The following is a 10,697-nucleotide window of genomic DNA, read 5'->3' as shown; positions in this document are numbered from 1 at the left end:
CGAAGGAACGTTCAGTAAACTCAAAATCATGCCGATCTGGAAAGCCAAAGCGGAACCTAAATGCAAATTTTTTGCATGGACGCTGCTGCATAAGAAGATCCTCACGGCTAACAATCTAGTGAAGCAACATTGGCCAAACGATCCCATTTGCAAGCTCTGTGGAAATGACCCAGAAACCCCCACGCACCTGTGCAAAGATTGCACTTTCACAAAGCAGGTGTGGTCTGTCCTGAAATCGTGGTTTGGCCTATCTTTCATCGACACCATCAGTACTAATGGCTCATTGCATAGCTACTGGCACAAATGTCGAATGAAGGTAGACAAACCTCATAGGAAAGCTTTTGATGGACTAATGATATACTTTTGGTGGAATATATGGAAAGAGAGAAATAGAAGAACTTTTCAAAACAAGAGTTTACAGGCAAGAGAGGTGGCTTTCTTATGCAAAGAAGAGGTCGATCAATTTCAATGGGCAACAAGATCAAACGTGGAGACCAGCTAGGCTCTGTAACTTATGTAGTTTCCTTTCCCTTTTGGGTGTTTTGTTTCTTTCGTCCTCAGGTGGCATTCTGTTTTTTTTTTCAGCAGAGTAGTGTGGTGTTTTCTGGGACCGGTGCGGTCACCATGGTTAAACCCTTACTCTTTTTTCATTTTTTCCTCGTTTAATAAAAATCCGGCAAAAGCTTTTTGCTGCCTTTCGAAAAAAATTTCAGTTTCAGAATATCTCCTTTGCTGCTGAACACGGCTGATATACTGCATCAGTTGTGTTGGCAGATCATAGTTGATGAAAACGGGAACCTGCACCAGATTGGTGCCTCGAAGGTCAGTGGCGATGAGAATACGGGATGATCCAGCCCTGAACTCCTGGATGTCAGTGTCCCTGCCAAGCTGGCTCATACCACCATGGCTAGCTGAGACAGCATAACCCTTGGCTCTGACATCTTGTATGAGCGACTTGACACCCTGCTTTGTGTTCACAAAGATGACGATTCGTGTGAACTCTAGTGTTTCGAAAAGAGCATACAGCTTTACTAGCTTCTCTTCCTTCTCAACTTTGTGATAGAACTGCTTGATTCCGATATCCTTCAGCTCTTCATCTCTCGGCACTTTAATCGTCACATGCTTATCCATGAACCAGTGGCTAGTTTCTAGAGCTTCACAGGAAAAGGCAGCAGAGAAGAGCCCGATCTGGATTTTGGCTGGGAGATAGTGGATAATGTTGCATATCTGCATAGGAACGTTTGAATAAGCACAAAAATCGGGTCTAGGAAAAATTTCGAGTCTAGAAATAATTGTTACATATTGGCATCTCAAGAAAACAAATATAACATATGACCTACCGTATTGATATATTCCCTTGAGTAGGTTTTCATGAAGACCCATATCACTGAAACTGCCATATATATGGATGTCCTCAGTTTCAGTAACTTACTGCTGCTTACCTCTTCTTTTGAACATATGTTTGATAGGAGGCTTTAGTTTACCTTCAGGGAAATGTCAACACAATGATGTCAATAATAAAAAAAAAGAACCAAACAGTCCTACCTCCTACGTACTCAAAACATTCACCCACAGATGTTTATTAGGATAAAACCTAGAAAAAAATCGTGCTTGTTTACCTTCGAAGTGCTCTTCTCCAATCATGGTTGTTGAACTTCGACCTACAGGTTGCACCTCTTCTGGTTTTGAACTGTCCATTGTTGTTTTCTTGGTGTTGGCTGTAGTGGCTGCTGGGGCACTTATTTTGTTTCCTTTGATCTCTCCTGCCAACCTTGACTCTTCAATGCACTCTGGCTCTTCCAGAAATATACTTTGTGAGGCATTCAGTTCCTTATTATGCTCCTTGTCTGATTCCTTATTTTGCTGTTGCATACCTTCTGCTTTGTCTTATACTACTGTGACCATGACCAGTCTGGAAGACCTTCCAAGCGCAAAGTAGTATGAGAAGGGAGCACCATCAAGGCTTCTTAGTGCAATCTTCAGCCTAATAGGCTCCTTATCCCCAGCTTCCAAACTTTTCTCATCTACATCAATCAGCACTCCAAACGCGGAAGCAACTTGATATAAATCCTTCCAGTTTCTGTATATTCTTCGAACCCCGCGCACTAAAACCCACTCTTCAATCAACTCAAGACTTTCCTCATCGCCTTCCTCCCACCTTGTTACAGTTAAGTTTACCTCCTTATCATCCAGTAGTGTTTCCATCTTAGGATGCTTTAAACAACTTATGACGTCATCCTCAGAGCTGAAAGAGGCCAGGAAACTCTTGCTGCATTCCCTCCTTGGCTCCCAGTCACCGGACAGCTTCCAAAACGTCTACAGTTCAGATTTCAATATCCCCTGGTCCAAGTTACTGAGATTGGATGTGATCAAAACACAGTGATGGTAGAATTTCTCTTTCTCAACCGTCTCCTCTGAAGGATGAATCATGGTAAACGGATATTTTGTAGCATAGCCAAACTGATGTGCCACAGTGGTATGATTGTATTTTATTCCACACTGCTCCAAATTGTGCGATGTATCATGACAAGCAAAACACCTCTTTTTAACAGATTGCTCTGGCATGGCCTTCTTTACAGGACCCTTACTTTCCACAACTTGTGACGACATATGCCCTTCATTAGTCCTTGACGAAACCAGTTGCAGGCCTTCTGTCAGACCCATGCTGTAACCTACCACATATATAAACCCACGTAAGCAGCTGATGATCAGAGAAAGCAGAAAGAAATCAGTGCTAAGCTGTAATAAGGAAAACGAGGGTAAATTTGTATAGTATTATTCTCTAAACAGGTGAAAACTGTTGGCCCACAGGATCACCGGCTCAGACGAGTGAACCACTCACCAGTCTTGCCGAGCACCCGCTAGTGTTGCCGAGCACCCACTAGCCGTGTCGACCACGAACGAGTGTTGTCCGTCCCCACACGCTATGGCTGAAGCTAGAAGAAGAAGGGAGAACAGAGCATGCACACACAATACAAGACACTAGCGTTGGCCGAAGCCCTGTCTGTGAGATGGCAAATCTGAACTCTCTTTACTGAATTGCCTTGATAGTTTATTTATACAACTCTATCTATCTAGTCCTAGTACAGTGCACATGCTGTAACAGTAACTAGATAACATACAGAGCTGACTCTGCACCGGCCTCTGCATGTGCCTACAGTGCTGCAGGTGAGCCGTGCGGCGCCTACACCTGCAACGGCTACAGTATCACAATAGGGGGCCTTTTCGGCGCCGCCTTCCCTTGTTGTGTTCACACAAGGTAGCAGTAGATTATCTAACAATCTTCCCCTAATCCTATGCTAACCCTTGTACCCCCTCCATGCGGATCAGCTCTTTCAGCTCCGTAAGTCGAAGATGTCCGAGCGGCTTGGTGAGGCGTCCGCGAGTTGCCGACCAGTTTCGACGAACTCGATGACGATCTGCCCTCCATCGACACAGTCCCTGAGGAAGTAAAACTTCATGTCGATGTGTTTACTCCAGTCGTGCAGAACCGGATTCTTCGCGAGGGCGATGGCGGGCTGGTTGTCCACCATAAGTGCTGGTGGGTGAGCTTCCACACACCGGTCAGCTCGCCCAGCAGCCAGCGCAGCCACACAACTTGGCACGCCGCTGTGGCTGACGCTACGTACTCTGCCTCGCACGTAGATAGCGCCACCACCTTCTGTTTCAGTGGCAACCATGAAATTGGGGCCGACCCGAGGAAGACGAGCACGCCAGAGGTGCTCCGTCGCCCGTCGATATCCCCCGCCATGTCTGCATCACTGAACACAGTGAGCTGCAACCTACTCCCGTTGGTCTTGGGGAAAATAATTCCTTGATCTACCGTTCCCTTGACGTAGCGTAGTAGCCGCTTCACCGTAGCCTAGTGACCCTCTCTGGGATCCTCCATGAAGCGACTGACGTAGCCCACGACGAACGCAATGTCCGGCCTCGTGTGGACTAGGTAGCGCAGACCGCTGACGATGCTCCGGTAAAGTGTTGCATCCACCTTCGTCGCGGTACTGGCCTTCGTCAGCTTCAACCGCTCCTCCATCGGAGTCACGCATGGCTTGCACTCAGCCATGCCGCTCCTCTCCAACAGCTTGGAGGCATACGCGCTCTGACCGAGCGTGAGTTCCTCCTTCCCCTGTCTCACCTCGATGCCGAGGTAGTAGGAGAGTGCGCCGAGATCGCTCATTCGAAAACGAGCCGCCATCTCGTGCTTGAAGCTATTGATGTCATCCGTGCACGCATCGGTGACGATAAGTCATCCACATACACGCCGACGATGAGCTCCTCCTTCCCCCATCGCCGCGTGTAGAGCGCATGCTCAGTTACACACCGTTGAAACCCAAGCTCGTCCAGCGTGACGTCAAGCTTGGCGTTCCATGCTCGTGGGCCCTGCCTCAGCCCGTAGAGCGCCTTACGCACTCGGAGCACCCTGTGCTCCTCTCCCTTGACGGCGAAACCTAAAGGTTGCCTGACGAAGACCGTCTCCGCTAGCTCACCGTTGAGGAAGGCTGATTTAACGTCCAAGTGATGGATGCGCTAGTCCTTTGCTGCTGCCAATACTAGTAGCAAACAGACCAACTCCATGCGCGCTACTGATGCAAATACCTCTTCGAAGTCTATGCCCTCACGCTGAACAAAGCCTCGGGCGATGAGGCACGCCTATGCTTGACAATGGCGTCGAGCTCGTTCCGTTTGACCTTGTACACCTACTTCAGGTTGATCGGACGGATCGACGAGCTGCAAGTCTCGTTTTCCTCGATCGCCTTCATCTCCTCCAGCATCGCTCATCGCCAGTTTCTGTCCTGCTCGGCCAGCGTGAACGTGGGTGGTTCCTTTGCACTGACTAGCAGTAGCTCTATGTCATTGAGCAGCCAACCAACCAGTCCTGAGGGTCCTATGTCATCCATGATGTCGTCCAGCCTGCGGAACCGCATCTCCTCACCTTCGTGGAAGGCATCCACGAACTCAGTGATGTCACTTGGAGGTGAGGCAAACTCGATCAGCGTTGATGGAGTTCCCTGTTCCGCCGGAGTGCTTGTCACAACACCTGGAGTACTCGGCACCCTGGTTGCCGTGCTCGACACTACTTTTAGACAGCTCATCATAACTCCTGTAGTGTTCGGCCACACTATAGGAGTACCTAGCCTCAGTCTTGGAGTGGTTGGCGCCACTGCAAGACGTCTTGGCTCCGTCGTGGGAGTGCTCAGCACCCGTCCTGGAGTGATTGCCACCACTGCAGAACCTCCTGGCATCACTCCTGGCATGCTCGGTATCCCTCCAGGAGTGCTCGACACTCTTCCTTGAGTGCTCGACATCCCTCCCAAAGTGCTCGGCACTGCCCCAGGAGTGCTTGGTTCTACCGCTGGAGTGCTCGGCACTCCTCCCGAAGTGCTCGGCACCTCTTCCCCAGCGTCTCCACCACCGTGGATGACCAAGTGCTCGACGACGAAGGTGCTGGTGAAGCCGCCAGCTTCCCCTATGCTCGGACTGCTCTAGTCCCAAGCCGCCTCCTCGTCGAACACGACATCGCGTGAGACAAGCACCTTGTCTCCGCGTGGGTCGTAGAGCCGGTACGCCTTGGTACTCTCCGCGTAGCCTAGGAACACCATGGGTGTGCTCCTGTCTTCAGCTTGGTGAGGTTCGGCAAAATATAGTGATGGATATGCTTCAACCAAAATTGCACATCGTTTTTTCATCGGCAAATAGATTTCTATGTGCTCCCAAATAAGTCAAACTCCACACAAACATCCTCTTGAGTACTTGATGACTTCGAACAAAACGGTGGAAATATATTGAAAAGGAACCTAACTGTTTCACAGTTCAAATATTATAACAGCCAAAACTACTCAAACACCTTCGTACTCTAATATCAGATTGAACTATGCGAATTTCGGTAACGGAACACCGTTACAATAGCACGCAACGCCTATTTAGTTAAATGCACCTCTAACATGTGAGAAAACATTAGATATCCACGTGGCGACCTGAAAGCGTGCAAATATAATATGCCAAGTAAAGGAATCATCAATTGTTTCCATTCTAAAATAGCACCTTCGATCGGTGACCCAAAAACAAGACACTTAAATGGCCAACAAATTTCGTCCACAAAGAACCCCGTCGCACGAGGACTGACTCCCACCGTTAGATCTAATTAGGTTAATCTGCACTCACTACCGGAAATAGTAGAATTGTCGAGTGCCTGAGGGTTTGCCGAGTGCATTTCATCGGGCACTCGGCAAACATCCTATTTATCGAGTGTTTTTAATTCAATACTCAGCAAACAGATAGCACTCAGCAAAATCCAACTTTGCCGAGTGCCTAATAAAAAACACTTGGCAAACTACAACGAAACACTCGGCAAACATGGACACTCGACAAAGTAGAGGCACGTGCGCTGGGCGTGCGGCGGCCATGTGACGACCGTTGGGTGCGCTGCCCTGCGGTTATAACTTTACCAAGTGTCCGTTAGTGACACTCGGCAAAGACAAAGTTTGCGAGTGTTTTTATTGACACTCGGCAAAATAATATTTTTGTCGAGTGTTTCTTATTGGCACTCGGCAAAATAATATTTTTTCCTCTCCTACCCTCCAAACTTTTTCTACTCTCCACATACAATATGTGGTACTACATTTTAAAATTTGGTATATTTATCGATCTGTTTGCTATATTTAATTAGTTTATTGCATTTAGAGGAATTTTTTGGTTTAAGTCAAATTTGAGCTGCTAGTGATTCAAATAATGGAATAAATTGAGTGGAAAAATCATATTCATGTTATTGAGTCCATTTTTGGGCCTTACCCGGAAAATGAAAAGAAATTTCGAACATTTTGTTCAGGAAACACAACCACAAACGTGTGGCCGAATGGTTTTTAAATTCTAAAAAACGCAAACGAAGTATGAAAATCACAAGATTTGTTAAGATCTCATGATATCATACGTGAAGACTGTGGAAAAAAATTGAGAAGGTTTCGCACAATTTGTCACGTACAACCTTTACAAATCGAAGCATCTCCGAAGAAGAATCAAGGAGTTGAGAAGAATCTAGTAAGATTTGGAGTCAAAGTGACGGTTGAATTGGGGTTTGACTTCAAAACTTTTTGTATAGGCAATAAACAACATAAATTGGTTCACGTCAAATTTTTGTAATTTTTCAGATCCGTTTGATAATTTTAATTTATTAACTGCAATTATAGAATTTTAATTGATATAAATTGAATCTGAGCTATAACTGCATGAATTAATAGATTAATATTCGTAGAAAAATCAAATATGCATTGTTGAGCGAATTTGACAAGGTATTTTCAAATTATATCGTAACAAATTTAGTAAAACACGTTATGAAGGAGGATGGGTGGGCATGAAATATCAATTTATTTTGCCGAGTGTTAACTGTACGACACTTGGCAAACAATATAGTTGCCGAGTGTCATATAGTGGACACTCGACAACATGCCCAAGCCGGCCCCACTTACCAGTACCGTACCGGTTGGAAATTTGAAAAAAACAATGCCGAGTGTTTTGAATCTGGCACTCGGCATACCTTTACTTTGCCGAGTGCCAAATCCCGGGCACTCGACAAAGCCCTTTGGTTTTTACCCGATCCGGCCGCACACTTACTCACACACACACTCACACACTCACCCACACAAACACGCACACCGGACCACCCTCCGCGCCGGCGGAGCGCCACCCACCACCCCGTGCCGTCGGACCACCCTCCGCCGCCAGGTCGCCAACCCCCGCAGTCGGGCCGCCACCCTCCGCCGCTGGACGACCGCCCCCACTGCCGGGCCCCTGCCTTCCCGTGCCGCCACCGGTGCCCCCCGCCTTCCCGGCGTGCCGGCGCGACTCCCGGCCCCTCGGCGTGACTCCCGGCCCAGCCCCCGGTGCCCCGGCCAGGCCACCCGGTGCCCCTGCCTCCCAGCGGCCACCGCTGGGTTGTCCCCCTTGCCTGGCCGCCCCCTCACTAGGTAGCCACCTACTCGATCTCCACCCCTGCTCCGTGACTGCCCCCACCTGGCCGCCTTACCTCGTCCCAAGAACCGGTGAGCCCTTCCTCTCTCCTCCTTGTCCTCCCCAGATCTCCCCAGATCGAGCTCCTGCAACTTGGATGTGTAATTTTTACTCATTGGATGTGCTTGTAGTAGTATATTGAGAATATCATGTTTTGTCTCATGGTTAAAGAACTGCCTTGTAGTAGTATATTGAGAATTTCGGCAGCTACAGATTTAGACAAAAGAGAGAGCATAAGGCATTCCATGAAATCCTGATTGTCTGCCCAGCATAAATGCATCACAGATAAGAGATCACGTATTGAGAGGAAAGCTTAGGTTGTAATGGGGGCAATGATGATACAAAGTCATGCACCACTCTGAATGAGGGGATTATTTTCTCTCTTTGGGCTGACAAACAAACTTTCTACCCATTTTTTGTCTGAGCCTTCTACTTACATGTGCTTTCTCCCTGTTTTTTGGTTGCGTTTTGTGGGGTTTCTTGTTATTCCTGAGAACTGATGATGTGGATCGACCGATCCAACCATGATGCAGACTGAATTTCATTTGAGGTCAAATCTAATGGTTCTGATGGTTCTCGAGTTACCTCCCTATGTCATTGCTTGTCCAGCATCTTTCTTTCTTCCCTCAAAATCCAGAGGGCGAAAATCAATGCTTTTGTCTTTTGTTTTTTAGCCGGCTTTGTTTTGGATCTGCTGCTGCTTTCAATTGGTTTTGATTAAAAGAGTAGTTTCAAAGAAACAGATGAAGCCAATTTGCAGAGCAAAGGGGCCAGATAAGTGGCGATCTTTGCATTGAAGGTTGGCGACATCAAAACTGCAGTTCTCCATGCCGCTCAGATTTCCCTCTGTTTTGTGACGGCCTCGAACAAGCTGCTACATCTCTTATCTATGATCCAAGCTGTATTTTTTTCGTTCTAGTCTCTTTTTTTTTCCTTCGTAACGTGGAAGAAAAGACACAATCGATACTGCAAATAGGTAAACTAGTCCACACCACACAAAGTGCTTACCCAGTAGCATGGAATATGAGACGGGACATGGAAGAGAGGAGAGAAATATGTGTTTGACTAGAGATACTCAATAGAAATGTTAACTTTCTCTAAATTCAAATTTTAGTTCAGTAGAAACATTGAAGATACTCAATAGAAATGTTAACTTTGTCTGTTTCAAAGCCAAATACATACTTCTCAAGTGACAATAGCAGCTATATTATGAACTTTAGTAAACCAAAATTACACAAATAATCTGCACAACATTTCTTTGCACAATAGCAATGCAAATCCGTGACTAAGGAAAATGAAACACAAGCAAAGGATGAAGTCTAAAATCATGCAAAACAACTATACAGAAAAAAGGTTTCCAACAATAGATTAGCCAATTGGTCTTGGTTATCCATGCTTGGCTTCTTATGTTGATGCTCAATTTGATTACACTCCTTATCATATGAGTCCCACACAAAGTTGATAATAAAACTCTAGAGCTTTTCTAAACACTTCTTGCTTGAATCTTACAACCACATATCAACTTGCAGGTTTTTGCCGCCGCTCCCTGCCCCGCCCTGCCTCCTAGTTCCGCCTTGCCCTCCCGCCGCCCCACAACTTGCCATCGTTTTGCAAGGTATAAGATGTGTATGTGGTTGTCGGCCATCGTGCCGTTTGTTGCCGAGTGTATGTGGTTGTCGGTCATCGTGCTGTTTTATTTGTTGTAGGTTTTGGAAACCTCCCCGTGCAGGGGAGGTGCTGCCGAAATTTAGATTTGACACTATTATGTTCCTTTTATTGCAGGAGAGGCTATTGCAACGTCCTCGACTCGTCACTTTGCAGGACAGCAAGGTGAGGCATAAAAGACCCTTCTTTCCGTATCATGTTCGTATATCACGTAACCTAGCTAGGCGTCTCCCGTTCGAAAGAGATACGGTTGAAAATATGCAGAACTTTGCATATCTATAACCGTATCTGTTTTGAATTGTCGACGTTTTTTGGACAACCCGAGGATGTGTAGATGTGGTTAGTTTTCATGCTCTACTCCGATACGTGATAGAGTTTTGGCAGCATCTCCCTGTTGTTCTCTGGATACACAATCTCCCTTCCAGGACGTGTATTTGGAGAACAGCAGGGATGTGCTGCCGAAATTCTATCTCGGATAGGAGTAGAGCATGGAAACTAACCTCATCTATACATCCTCGGGTAGGATTATGACCTATCTTCACCTATTAGATAGTATAGGAACGTGTAGATGCAACGTGATTTTTTATATTACTCGCTGATATGCTAGAGGATGGATGACCGTGAGTGGATGTACATGGGCCGCTCTAGTCAGACTTCGTTGATCGAAGAATGGATTGACAAGACCGATGCTTTCTTGGAACGGGCATTTGCAAGGGTTAAAGGAGCTAGTGTCACTTGGTGTCCCTGTAGCAAATGTGCAAACATGCGTCGGCAAACCAAGGTGGTCATGGGTAAACATCTTTGCAAGAATGCATTTACGGCAGACTATACTAAGTGGATCTACCATGGTGAAGCCGATCGTGGGAGAGACAAGGTCGTGAGACAACGCATCGAGGAATATGATGGGAATGTCGGGGTAGGAGACATGTTAAATGACTAGCGGAGTTGAGCAATTTTTTCCGCCAGCTTTGTGCCAAGGAGTTATCTCGTACCGTGGTTACAGAAATGGAAAGAATGGCGCCTGTGTT

General features: G+C 46.7%; 1 protein-coding gene and 2 non-coding genes across 3 annotated transcripts; 2 read left to right on the top strand and 1 right to left on the bottom strand.

Annotated features, from left to right (window-relative positions):
* Positions 1-636: 636 nt before the first annotated feature.
* Positions 637-2,236, bottom strand: LOC136465361 (putative eukaryotic initiation factor 4A-2). Its single transcript, XM_066464123.1, has 3 exons — positions 1,620-2,236; positions 1,341-1,484; positions 637-1,227 (listed from the first exon to the last, which is right to left on the bottom strand). Exons 2-3 carry the CDS (start codon positions 1,398-1,400, stop codon positions 637-639), a joined length of 651 nt encoding a protein of 216 aa, XP_066320220.1. The 5' UTR covers positions 1,401-1,484; positions 1,620-2,236.
* A 6,095-nt stretch (positions 2,237-8,331) lies between these two features.
* LOC136468262 (small nucleolar RNA Z221/R21b) lies at positions 8,332-8,432 on the top strand. Its single transcript, XR_010761779.1, has one exon. It is a non-coding gene; the product is annotated as a small nucleolar RNA Z221/R21b (small nucleolar RNA).
* A 331-nt stretch (positions 8,433-8,763) lies between these two features.
* Positions 8,764-8,885, top strand: LOC136468266 (small nucleolar RNA snoR86). Its single transcript, XR_010761783.1, has one exon. It is a non-coding gene; the product is annotated as a small nucleolar RNA snoR86 (small nucleolar RNA).
* Positions 8,886-10,697: the final 1,812 nt, after the last annotated feature.

This window comes from Miscanthus floridulus, chromosome 7, assembly GCF_019320115.1.
Source record: "Miscanthus floridulus cultivar M001 chromosome 7, ASM1932011v1, whole genome shotgun sequence".
Classification (NCBI taxonomy): Eukaryota; Viridiplantae; Streptophyta; class Magnoliopsida; order Poales; family Poaceae; genus Miscanthus; species Miscanthus floridulus.
Note: the sequence above shows the minus strand (reverse complement) of the source record. Positions and strands in the feature narration are given on the sequence as shown.